The sequence below is a fragment of the Ixodes scapularis genome, unplaced genomic scaffold (genome assembly GCF_016920785.2).
Source record: "Ixodes scapularis isolate PalLabHiFi unplaced genomic scaffold, ASM1692078v2 PGA_scaffold6__148_contigs__length_123643588, whole genome shotgun sequence".
NCBI classification, from domain to species: Eukaryota; Metazoa; Arthropoda; class Arachnida; order Ixodida; family Ixodidae; genus Ixodes; species Ixodes scapularis.
The window spans coordinates 49,517,555-49,531,397 of record NW_024609881.1 but is presented as its reverse complement, the minus strand read 5'-3'; the positions used below and the strand labels follow the sequence as shown (position 1 = coordinate 49,531,397).

The 13,843-nt window shown below is 43.6% G+C and overlaps 1 protein-coding gene across 1 annotated transcript in view; it reads left to right on the top strand.

The window, feature by feature from the left end:
* Positions 1 to 12,862, top strand: part of LOC8023799 (venom metalloproteinase antarease-like TtrivMP_A) — a 51,794-nt gene extending 38,932 nt beyond the window's left edge. The window contains exons 11-12 of the mRNA XM_040206403.3: positions 5,878 to 6,036; positions 12,811 to 12,862. Coding sequence (XP_040062337.2) covers positions 5,878 to 6,036; positions 12,811 to 12,862 — 211 coding nt within the window. The remainder of the gene's footprint in view (positions 1 to 5,877; positions 6,037 to 12,810) is intronic.
* Positions 12,863 to 13,843: the final 981 nt, after the last annotated feature.

Here is a 13,843-nt window from a genome sequence, read left to right as displayed (position 1 = left end):
CGTGACCCGAATGATTTAAAAAACGTTTCCTTGCCGATAAGAAAATAAAACGAGAGATAATACGAGTGGGCGTGGGTGCACGGCAGCGATGCAGCACCTAAGTTTTTTCGTTCTTCTGCCTCAGGTTTTTGGATGGATGGTTCTGGAAAGTGGGTGTCAGCAGCGCGTTCATCGCATCTTCCCTGCTGAAGCAACTGATCGTCCCCTCGCCTCCGGTTTCTACGAGCCGGGTTGCGCCGCTTCACATCCAGGATTAACCTACATCAAGCCATCCCTCGTTCTGCCGGAAGCATCGGTAACGGCATGGTCATCGGCGTCGTCAAGTTCATCCCCTATAAGACCCGATTCATCGTTGCAATCGGCCAGTGGGCGTGGGCGCACGGCAGCGATGCAGCACCTAAGTTTTTTCGTTTTTCTGCCTCAGGTTTTTGGATGGATGGTTCTGGAAAGTGGGTGTCAGCAGCGCGTTCATCGCATCTTCCCTGCTGAAGCAACTGATCGTCCCCTCGCCTCCGGTTTCTACGAGCCGGGTTGCGCCGCTTCACATCCAGGATTAACCTACATCAAGCCATCCCTCGTTCTGCCGGAAGCATCGGTAACGGCATGGTCATCGGCGTCGTCAAGTTCATCCCCTATAAGACCCGATTCATCGTTGCAATCGGCCAGTGGGCGTGGGTGCACGGCAGCGATGCAGCACCTAAGTTTTTTCGTTCTTCTGCCTCAGGTTAGTAAACGGGACTCTGACCCGCAATTTAAGTCGAACTTCCTTTGCAATGTCGTGCTTCCACGCCCTGAAGCTTGTGTCGAGTCTTTTCGAATATTGTTGTTGGTTCTGTGCGGTGACGTTGAGCAGAACCCTGGTCCCATGAGTGACCAGCAGGCTAAGCAGTTCAGTGAAATGCTTCGTCTTTTGCACGATCTTAACGCTCGTTCTCTAAAGTTTGAAGAAGGCCAAAATGCTGTCCTGTCTTCCATTAACGATTTAAAAGCAAACCACGAGTCCCTTCAGCTTTCCGTCACTAATCTCATTCAAAGAGTGACGGTCTTAGAATCGAGAACTGCTATCTTCGATGATATGCATCGCGAACTTGTCGGGGCGCATCAGACATTTGAGCGGATTGAAAAAGATAGCCTACAATTTAATTATAGGCTAAATGATTTGGAAGACCGGTCACGTAGATACAACCTGCTTTTTCATGGTGTCGATGACGCAGCTAACGAGTCATGGACGCAGGCCGAAGAAAAAGTATTGTCTCTTTTATCAACTCACTTGAATGTTAACATATCGCATGAGCAGATAGCTCGTGCCCACAGGTTAGGCCCTTTTGTTGATGGTAAATGTCGTCCTTTAATAGTAAAATTTGAATCCTTCAAGATTAAAGAACAAGTTCTCTCCTGTCGTTCAGGTCTCAAAAACGCGCATTTCTCGATCGCCGAAGATTTTTGCCCCGATACTCGCTTGGCTAGAAGGCAATTGCTGGAATACGGTAAACGCCAGGGTGCGGTTTTTAAACTGCGCTATAATAAGCTTTTTGTGAACGGTAAATGTTTTTGCTACAATTCGGTTAATGATTGCGTTTATGAATTGCCCGTTAAAACTGTTCATCGCGCTCCTAACCGAGCTCAAACGCTGAACAGTTCGGGAACGGCACAGCCAATACCATAACATTCCCCGAGGGGAGATGGGTCTCGAAACCTTGGCTCAAATCTTTCTGTTCTTCTTACTAATATCAGAAGCTTAATTCGTAATCGTGACGATCTGAGCTTGGTTATTGACTCCTGTGATGCTGATATTGTGGCGTTAACCGAAACTTGGCTTTCAGCTAAAATTGGTGACAATGAGCTTTTCCTGTGCCAAAAAGGCTATAATATTTTTAGAGCTGATAGATGTGGTACCTCAGGTGGTGGCGTTTTGCTGGCAATAACTAATACTCTCTCTTCCGCCCTTATACCGGTAGCCTGTTCTCTAGAGATAATTTGGGTATGTGTCTCCATTAATTACAAGAAGTGGATTCTTGGTGTTTGTTACCGCCCTCCAACCAAATACTCTGAATTTTCTAATGTATTACATGACTGTCTCAATCAGATTAATGTGCGTTTCCCAGGTTCACCCATAATCCTAATGGGTGATTTTAATTATCAAAATATTAAATGGTCTGATGACGGCATTTCTTTATACCCCTTTAGCACTGATGCTAGTGAGTTTGTTACATTATGTTCTGATTATAACTTGGTTCAACTTGTCGAAGCTCCTACCAGAGTTACAGCAACATCGTCATCCGTTTTAGATCTGATCCTTGCCACTCACCCAGACGTTGTTTCTTCAATATCATGCATGCCTTGTATCAGTGACCATCACGTACTTCACTTTATTCTTAACATACCTAAAGGGCCATCACTACCAATATTCAAATCTATTCGAGATTACAAGGCGGCAGATTTCACTACAATTAACCAAAAGCTGTGTAAATTTCTTGATGAATATTTAGAAGGGTTTCAGAATCGCTCTCTCGAGACGAATTGGAGTCTGTTTAAAACTATTGTAGATTCTTTGACTGTAAACTATATTCCATCTGTTAATATTCGCCACCATGCTGACGCACCCTGGTACAATAGAAAGCTGAAGAGACTGTCCAACAAAAAGAGAAGATTGTTCCGTGCCGCTAAACACGTTTTATCTGAATTGCGTTGGCAGGCCTATCACGATATTGCTGACGAGTATGCCAACACAGTAAAAAACGCAAAACAAATTTTCTTTAACCATACGCTTCCATCCATGCTTCTTAATAACCCTAAACGATTTTGGAATATTGTCAGCAATAGCGTAACCAAAAATATATCTCTTACTTCTTCTGATGGGATAATTGTGGAACCTGCCCAGTGTGCTACTGTGTTGAATGATGTCTTTGTTAGATCATTCTCAGCTCTTAGTAACACTTATGTGCCTCCTCTAACTTCTCGGAATTTTTTACCAATGGACCCTATCTTCATTGATGTCATAGGAGTATCTAAGGTAATAGATGTGTTGAAGTGTTCATCAGCCGCAGGTGTTGACGGTATTAACTCTAAATTTCTAGAAAGCACTAAAATGTATTCGCCCATCATTCTTTCTAAGCTAATCTCCCAATCACTTGAGTCAGGGTCCATACCTGATGATTGGAAGACAGGAAAGGTGGTACCGTTGCATAAATCAGGTGACAGCCATGACCCATTCAACTACCGTTTCATCTCTCTAACGAGTGTTCCTTGTAAAGTCCTCGAACATATCATCTGCTCCCATTTAGTGTCTTTCCTTGAATCAAATAGTTTCTTCTCATCCGCTCAACATGGCTTCAGAAGGCCATTTTCATGCGATACTCAATTATTGTCTTTCACTCATGAGCTCCACTCCTTCCTTGATAACGGCTCTAGCACTGACTGTGTTTTCTTAGATTTTTCAAAAGCCTTCGATAAAGTATCCCATAAGCTACTAATCCATAAGCTTCGCACTCTAAACATTGATCTTATGTGCTTGATTGGATTATCGCCTTTCTATCTCATCGGGTCCAGTTCGTCAACGTAAATAATAATAATTCTCATTTGGTGCCTGTCGATTCCCGTGTACCGCAAGGTTCTGTAATTGGTCCCCTGTTGTTTCTAATTTATATTAATGATCTTGTAACTAATATTTCCTCGCCGATCTGCTTGTTCGCTGACGACTGTGTCCTTTTCCGCAATATAACTGACCATTCTGATGTAATTCATTTGCAATCTGATCTTGACGTCATAGCTCTCTGGTGCAACTCTTGGCAAATGGAACTTAACACTAATAAATGTAAGTCAATGAGAGTATCCCGCTCTAACAGTTTATGTCCTACTTATAGCATTAACAATAAATCCCTTGAGTCTGTTACATGTTATAAATACCTTGGAGTCCATATAACCTCTGACCTTACCTGGAATACACACGTCGAATATGTTGTAAGTAATGCTAACCGCACGTTGGGTTACATAAAACGAAACTTTTTTCAAGCCCCTTCTTCTCTTAAACTAACCTTATACAAGTCCTTAGTCCGTCCTAAATTAGAATATGCGTCATCCATATGGGACCCTGGTCACCAAGGTCTTATCAGCAGATTAGAAGCTACACAAAACCGAGCCGTTCGTTTCATCTTATCTAACTATCATCGGACAGCCAGTGTAACATCAATGAAATTAACTTTGTCACTTCCCAGTTTGTCGTCTCGGCGCAAAACAGCTCGTTTATGCCTGTTTCACAAAATTTATCATCACATCCCATCTCTCCGTTTGAAACTAATGCTCGAGCCCTCTTACCGTTCATCCCGTCTCGACCATATTCACAAGGTAGGCATACCTAATTTTAACACCTTCAAATTCAGCACCTCGTTCATACCTCGCACATCGACTGACTGGAACCACCTTCCCGCTTCTATTGCAGATATTAATGATATTTCACTCTTTAAGCAATCACTTATTAACAGCACCCTTGGTTGATTAATTACGTTTATTTATTGTTTGCTCACTCCCCTCTAAAATGTACTCTGTACCTTGAGGGTAAATAAATAAATAAATAAATAAATAAATATGTGTGGCTCCCAAGCACGAAGAAGCTTCGGGGGCTCTACATTGCGCTGTGTTGCCGGTCAGCGCAAAATGAAGCCGTATATAAATATTTCCTTTACGCGTGATGCTTGTAGTATATTTTTTTTTTATATTGACAAATTCAACTTGGGTGTTTAATTTTCGCGGTTTATTGCTATGTATCAAAAAATTCAAAAGCAGAGAACCCTAATTGAGGCATGCACTCATAGTCAGTTGCCACATGGATGGGGAACACTCAGAAAGAAGGCAAACGCCGCGGTGTTGCTCTTTCGCCGCTGCGTGAATGGGCGATCTGCTTGCGACGTCAGGTGTGCTTTGATTTAGGTCAAAAGAAAGTACAGACGTGCGCAGTTACAAGGCCTCTGGGAGCCACCGCTTTGCTACCGGAGTGTGAAGATTGTCTTGCAGTCAAACCTTCAAGCAGCTGCCAGCTTGGCAAAACATTTTTGCTTTGCCAGCCTGGCTCATACAAAACATTTTCCATTCAGGGTGACCAGAACAAATTTTAAGGCATGGCTGCCTACGAGTGAAAGCCTACGTTTACCGTGAGATTTTGCTGTCTAAACTATCATACCACGAAGCGCCTAACTTTAATTCCTTCTAAAACTATATGATCATTTGATCAGAGTGCAAATTCGTAACCATCGAATGATTGCTACTTGTCAATAAATAACAAAGTAAAGCCAGGTGAAATATTTACCCCTCTAACCCCGTTTCAATGCTTATAGTGGTGTTTGCGGGTTTTTCCTTTCCTAATAGCTTTATAATTGAACGCAATCTTGAGATATTTGCGAAAAATGTGGTTCTGATGAAATATCTTTCTGATTCTATTTATACCTCGTTTCACTCTAAATGCGACCGCAGCCGACGCTATGCGAAGCGCAACTTCGTCTGTTTCTTGACACAGGGGTTGCGGTGATGTGCAGAACGCCGATCTCTTATTGGCTGATGGAAAAACAAATCAGTGGGTAACCCTTGAGGAATCTAGCGTTGAGGTCTACCCACAATCCTTCCAATCAAGAACCAATCAGAGCTCGGCGTCGTTGTGACGTCACCGCAACCCCTGTTCAGGAAGCAGACGAACTTGCGGTGCGCATAGTATCTGGTGGGGCCAATCAACCAGCGCCAAAAGCGCATGGCCATGGCGCTCGTCCTCTTCGTGCGTTTGTCGTCACCGATGAGACCAATCGTAGAGAGTAAATACACCTTGATCCTGCGATATCTTGTTTTTTTTCCTGTTCGTCTAACAACAAACGTATCCAACAAACGTTTCAGGCTTGGAATGACTCACGAAGGATATTGTCCTTGGTATTCCACAAAGGGGAAGAAAAGGCTCCGATGCAAAGGGAAGGACCACGGATACGTGATGGGTCGTGGCAAACCACCGCACTATTTTTCGTATTGTCTTCAAGACCAGGCGAAAGGCTGTCTGATGTAAGACCACTTCCCTCATCCTATGTACCAATTTTTTTTTGGTCTATAAATTTACCTTACGAATAATTCGCACCAATTTATAGATTTGTACGGCCGGCGCAACGAAACTGCAGTGAATAGCTCGAACGTGTGTAACATAATCGCGGTATATGTGTAACCGAAAGCAAGTTTGAATACACTCGTCAACGATTCGCATGAGGAATATAATACCGTGGCAAATTTCCGCAGTAAAAATCTATAGTCATGTAAATACAAAATAGATGTAAGTTTGTTTTAAAAAATGCATGGGAAATAATAATAAGAAGACGACGAATAACATTAAGAACATGACAGTGACTTATGGCGCGGAAAACACGGTATATTTTTTTATATATTTGCAGTACATTGGTTCTATTGTCACTAACAACTTAAAGGATTGTCCGGTAAAATCTCGTGTTTCACAAAACAGTAAAAATTATAGTGCCCTTGCTTTTAGAAATATCATTCGCACGATGTCCTAATTTTTAATTTTTGCGTCACACACGCAGTAATTTAATTTTAGATAGAGCCCAAATTCTCAAATCGCGCCCGCAAAACACACACGGGGATATTCCATGACAGAGGAGAAGCGGCAATTTTTTTATGTCTGGAATATGTACGAAGAAAATACTTTGGATAATGAAGCCGCTGAATTCCAAGAAAATATATTTTTTTTTGTGCCCAAGATTATTTTCTTTGTATGTATCAATTTCTAAATTTCGGGAATTCGCAGAAAACCAATGTAGTTTAAAAAAAAGAAACATTTTAAAAAGCGGTTGCGTACCACACTAGTGCAGGTGAGCGCCTAATTACTTAATAAAATTACCTATCTTATCAAACATTCAAAAACGCCATATTGAGTTCAAATAAGAGCTCCAAAAAATAGAGACTATCAGATTTCTTTACTCTTTTAAGTAAATTTGAATTTTGGTGTGAGCTACAATATAAATCTTTTGTTGTCTTAAGAGTAATGAATAAATTGCTCGTATTAAATTTCTAAAGCCTCGTTTTGTTAACTTTTATTTAAATTTATAAATGACCCGTTTATGGAGAAAAGACAATATCAATTGAGAGCCGGAAAAAGCAATCTGGGAAGCGGTTCCCGTAACTGTCGAAATAGCCACAAGTTAAAACCAGCTCATCTGTTCAACATATCACAAATTTAGAAAAGTTCTTTCTGAGATAGTGGAGAATATTTCTTTTTTTTTTTTTAATAGTACGTTCTGCGACCACGCCTGCAAGCGCCCGCCTCGTAGACGACGCACGCCGGCGTTCGCCAGCGAGGCGTCAACGGTGTGAGACGCCGCCGCAAGGACTTTAATTCTCCCATGAAAGCATGTTTTATTCACTTCATGCGGACGTTGTCCTCACTTTCATGCACCCGTATCTTCTTTGCGTTACGTAATAATACCGGCGTCTTAATTTTGCACTACTGCCGGTAACTGCATTCCGAAGAACGCAGGCCTGCATCGTCTGCTTCCCGAGTTAGGGAATACGTACTGCAGCGCTTTGGCCAAAGTTATTAGATTAGCTCCAGGCGGCTGCTATGGTAACTGGGGGGCTAAGCTCGGCGCGGCGAGATCGAGGCGAGTTCTCTGCCAAACTCGCCGACCGCCGCGATTGGTCGGCGCCGTGCATGACGACACGCGCCGACACTCCCTAGATCGTGACGTAAAACGGAGGGTTTGAGACGGTCGGAGAGTTGCATATTCGGAACTCGCGGCGAGATGCGGTGACGTCATTGTGACGTGGCAGAAGCCGCCGCGGTTGGGAAAAGCTTGCCGGCTCCGACCTAGGCGAGTTTGGGCGAGTTGGGCGGGAGATCAGGGAGACGCGTCCAAAATGGCAGCGTTTTCGTTCGTGTTTTGCCGTCGGCGTAGGTATTTAAACCACGCCAATGTGTTTGACATGAACGACGTTCATTTTCAAGAACACTATCGCCTCTCGAAAGACGCGGTAAGGTGGCTGTGCGATGAACTGAGTGGCGAACCGGGCTTGAGGTGATGGGGCCGTGAATGAACCGTCGCCCCCTTCGTGAATCCTACATCCAAATTCTACAAAGTGAATCCTAGAATCAAATGTGTTTTTACGGCGATCTGCAACCAGGAACGCAATTTACCATTACCTACAGGCTTTTACAATTGTTTTGATGGGTTGCTGTGCTGCGTAGATGCAAGATAAATGCACTTGATAAAATTCAAAATAAAACAGATGATAGAAAAAAAGCAATATGCATAAATGGCGCAGACTAACAACTGTGTAATTTCTTTCTCATCTCTCTTCTTCCACACCGTATTTTGACAAACAAATTGGCCGTTAGTTGTTTATACAGCAGGAGAACATGCCAGAACATTGCGACATTGTCACCTACTGTAGATAAGCAATTTAGCCAGTGCAGTATGACTGCTAGCCTAGGATCTTTAACGTGCACCACGTAGTAGTGATACACGACCGCATGCCGGTACGATGCTCATCAACATCGAAAAGGGCAGGGGTGGGGGTGAATTTACGATCCTGGGTTCTGCAGCGCGAGCTTTCGCTCCACGTGCACCCTATTCTGAAAAAAAAAAAAAATATTGTGGCTGTATGGCGGTGTGATGAGATGAGGAAGAAATTACACAGTTGTTAGTCTGCGCCATTCCTGTATGTTGTTTTTCGTCTATACTCTGCTTTAGTTTATATCTTTATCGAGAGCGTTTTTCTTGCATCTACGTGGCACAGCAAACTATCACAACGTCTAGGCAACTAGCCCACATCCAAGCAATGTTTGTATAATTACATCCCTGCTGTTACCTATTCTTATTTGTCATTTAAGATTTAAATAAAAAAAATTGGGCTGTATGTATGTTTGTTCTGCCTAAAACTTGGTCTGCCTCGACGGAGAAGATTCTCCCAGCTGTAGATGAGAAATTTAGCCATGCAGTGCCGTACAACCGCTAGCCTGCAGGGTCTTAACGTCCATCCCGCAGTAGTGTTACACGACTGCACGCCGGTACGATGCTCATTAACATCGAAACGGGCAGGGGTGGGGATTGAACCCAGCATCCTGGGTTCTGCAACGGACCTTTCGCTCGACGTGCTCCGAGCTGGTGTGCGCTAGACCACTCGGCCACCGATCCCCCGATTTAATTAAAATAAGAGCCCTTCACTGCGGAGCGTAGGGAAAAATCAGAGCTACGCTGGGGAACTCGCCGCCGCCGGGGGGGTCGGAAATGTAAGAGGGGGAGTGGGAAACTCGCCGGGGAGGAGTCAAAAGAAGCTCCTCCCCTCCCTCGTGACGTGTCATCGGAGAGATTCCCGCAGGAGGCGAGCTTAGCCCCCCTACACTGTATTCTATGGGATACGTACGTTTCGAAGCGCAGCGTCTAGATGGCATTCCACCGCAGTTTATGAAATACATAATTAAAATAAGACCACCGACTTGACACGACAGGAAAAAACAATTTCATTAGCCGTTTCGCCTCCCACGCTGCAGACATCTTCAGCAGTTACAAAGCGAATACAAGGTTCATGCCTCAAGTCAACGCTATTTATCAGGAATGTCTGTATAAGCTTCGTGGACAGGGCCGTGGCTTTTGTTACACACGGATGTGTCCTTGCGGACAAACCACGGTTCTAGGAGTTTCCGGGGCTCCCATCTGTCCTCCCTCGCCAAGGTCGTCGCGGCCGCAAAGTCAAAAGAATGACCCATTGTCCACGCATGGTCCACTAGTTCAGTCTTCAGTCGCGTTGCGTGGGAGGCGTACGTGACGTCACGCTTGTGTTCTTTGAGTCTGGTCTGTCTCCTCCGACCGGTTTCACCAATGTAGGACGCTGGGCAATCACTGCAGGAGATCTTGTAGATAACGCCTCTCTGGACGGTCGCCGGAGTTGGGTCCTTTGGTTTGGAAATGGAATTTCCAATAGTTCTGTATAGCTTGTAAAAAGTTCGAATACCAAGGGGCCTCAAAGATCGACTGAGAAGTTCGGAGACTCCTTTGGCATAAGGGATGCACACTACATTTTTATCTCTTTCCCTTTCGCACGGTTGCACATGTTGTTTCATTTGGTTGTTGACCTCGTCGACAAAACGCTTTGAAGAGTGACGTTTCTTAAAAGCTTCCTGTAAATGAGTCATCTCATTTGCGCCATGAAGTTCGTTAGAGGGCACGGTATTCGATCTGCGTACAAACGATCGCGCTACTGATTTCTTGTGTTGCACTGGGTGATGGGACAAAAAAAAAAAATCTATTTCACATCGTTGGCGGTACACACCCGTTTCAATCCAGGGGTTCGGTTAAGTTAAAGATTGAAGATGCTATTAAGTAATAAGGCGCCAAACTTAACCTTGTTTTCACAATGTTTTTTTATCTACTTGCGTTTTTTGCAAATCCTAGACAACTAAAGCATGATATAATCAAAAATAAAATTATTTTTTTTTCACAGAGAAAAAAATAATTTCTTGGAGTGCTGAGGCTTCTTTATCCAAATGATTTTTTTTTCGCACATATACAAGGCATGAAAAAATCACTGGGTCTGCTTTGGCATTGAACGGCCCAGCGATTTCCTTGGGCAACAACGGAAGCACTGACGTACCATCATGGGAGGAAAGCCACGAGAGCTCTTGACTGCCGTCTCTCTAGAACAAGTTCCTTCAAAGACAGACAGGATTTACGACATTAAAAGAAGCTAAATTCTTCGACGAGGATTTTTGTACGCACCGTTCACCATGTCGATCGAAACCGGGAATACGTCAACGCCCGCGACTCTGACGTCACCATGGCTGATATGACGTCACGGCACGACCACCCGTACATACTTGCGAAATTCGTCGCGGAGTTTCGCTTTGATCTGGATAACTGGTTTAACGAGCATTGGGGCGTCTTTTAAGGAAATAAATATCACATTTCACTATATATTTATGCCCTCAGGGAATTGTAGTACACCGTTTTTCTCCTCCGCTAATGTATCCCCGAAGAAAACGTCGCAGCTGCGCATGCGCGCCGCCAGCATTGTCTGCATAGTTCAAGGTCTTGTGGCGGATTACGGAGCGCTATCCGGGTGCTTAGCGGGCTGCGGAAGCGGTCTACTACAGTTCCCCACTAACTTCCGGATGTCACCGGAAGGCAGGGCATGGCTCAGTGTTTTAGCGCTTCTCGTCTCGTTATTGCCTCTTCGCCGTTCTTACCGGCTAATGCCAGAATAGACACTTTTCTGAAATCCATTCAAGCAATATTGGCGGTCGCCATTTTTGGGGTGGGCAGGAAGAGTGCGTTTGGACGCGAGTCCTTGCCGAACGGTGCCACATACTCATTTTTGGTGCTGGACACCGAATTAAAATTTTAACGCGATTAGTAGCTACACTTTACTTGATTAATAAGTCGATTAATTGGATACTTCTACAAGCGGGCATGATATCGCAAAAAAAGGTGTCAAATCTATATACACACTTTAAACGCGCGCCTGTGTGAGCCGCTGTTGACGACCTCGTCTTCTCTTACCGAGATGCCGGGCCACTGAAGTGGGCAGCGTTGACCAACCTCGAAAAAGGCCTACGCTGGGGAGAAGGACACAGTAACCCCTAAAGTGGATATAACCTGTCCTGTTGCGGTAATGATGAAGTGCAGCAAGCTTTACGAAAGCGAAAACATATATTTATTCTCAATATATTTTTCCACGTCAATAATGACACAGCTTGTAGCCTCATTTACAAATAAAAGCTTTACAGGAAAAAATAAAAATAAAATATTTTGACACCACACTCTATTTAGTAATCACCCTGGAAAACATTTATAAACAATGCTAAAGTGTTCTACGTTGGAATGTAAAAGTAAGAATGCCTTCTAAATTACACAAATGCTGTAGCATTGCGATAATTTTCTGATTTCTATCGGGAATTTCTAACTGGCAAACCTCAAGCGATCAACCGGTTAAAATGTTATCGCTATTAAATCATTACCGGATTAATTGTATCGCATAACAGACCAATTTCCCAGCCCCACTCGTTTTCCATGGGAGCTGAGCCGAGTTCACGCCGAACGCTGACGCAGCCCTCGTGTCCATCACGTGATCAAAGCACGTGTCATACCACTGGCGCCCTCGGATAGCTGACTCAGCAGCTACTAGGTGGAGCTCACTGTTCAAAAAGAATGTATGGCAATGGCTGCGCATCTATATTGAGATGCTCGCTAGTCGAGACTTCGCGTTTTTTCGAACTGTGAAGTGGTATTGCGCTGTGGCTCACCTGGTACCCCTTCATCCAGGCTAAAATCACCAGGCGAGTAAATCGCCCTCAGAAAGAGCTCTCGAAACTACCAACTGTTCTGTGTTTTTGAGGGAACAGGTTATCTATAATTTTTTTACCTCGTACAATCCTCCTTCTAAACGGTCACAAACAGAAGTAAATTGTTTTCTTTTTTTTTCTTCCTGGGGGGTGGGAGAAGAGTGTAGCGTAACTGTATGTGCTCCATTTGAGGAGCAGAGTAACGCGGCAGTCTCAAATTTCGGCCTCAAAGTATTGCGGGACGCGACCATCGCTCCCGCAGGAGAACGCGACTGGCGCCACCATGCGGCAAACACACTGAAGCTTGACTTTATCCCCTGGAACGTGGGGCCAAATGATCAAACTGCCCAAGTTTAAATAGTCTTTTTCTCCGATGATTGCTGGAAAGCACTCGTTTTTTACAAGTAAGCCTCGAGGGCACGTTTTACCCAATCTCCTCTCATTTTAGAGCGATGTTACCCTTGCGCACTGACGAACTGGGTTTTCTTTTTCAGGACAAAGAAGAAGCGGTGCTTTGAACTGACGGGGGGCAAGAAATTGTTCTAAGAGAAAACAAAGCCCACCAGATGGTTAATAAAATCAGAACTTTGATTGCCCAGATTATTTATTTCGTGTAGCATTGTTTTGCGTTTCATACTAGAACGCTTGAATGCCTTATTTTATATTTTTTGTGCGGGTCTATTCAGGGCGTTTAATTTCATTAAAAAAGAGATATATATATAAAGAGAGGGAGAGAGAGAGAGAGAGAGAGAGAAAAGGTCCGATAAACCTACATTGGTGCATTTTCTGAGATGAGTTCTACGGCTCGGGAGACATATAGGGGGCTGGTCGCGACGATAGGTACGATAATTTACTAGTAGTTCTTAAATAACTTTTAATTCGTGAGAGCAAACTAACGTATGGTTCCAATTAGATACATGCTAAGCGTCATACAAATCCCATAAGTCAGTAAATTACCTCATGTGATACAGGGGCAAACAACGGTGCGAAAAAAACGAATAATGATCTTATAATTCGCGCTTTCAGTCAGCGTTTGACCTGTAGCAGGAGTGGGGACATCAGGGAACCCTCACGTACTTTAAATCTTTCATAAATTGACCGATTTGGTAGTTTTGGATAACGCACAGCAAGTTTCTAATTGAGACCGTATGATCATTTTTGCTAATCAAAAGGTTGATTAACAAACCTAAGTTAATTAAATTATTCGAGGTATCGTGACAATTGTCACTTAAGTTATGTTTCCCTGGCCGAATAACGCATCTCAGAAACTTCATTTGTTACAATTTTACGGTGTTTTAAATATAAATTTGATATAATTAATATCAAACACCCCGTGTAATAATATGCCCGGCAACTCCTTCCCAATTCTGTCATAGCCACATATGCAACTACGGATAAATAAATGATCATGACGAAGGCGTTTTACTTGCGCCTTTAGATTTTACTCGCTCATTCATATTAGATTTAGAGGATTAGGATGAACAATCATAAACGCTCCAAGCATAAACAAAAATCTTCGCGGGCTTA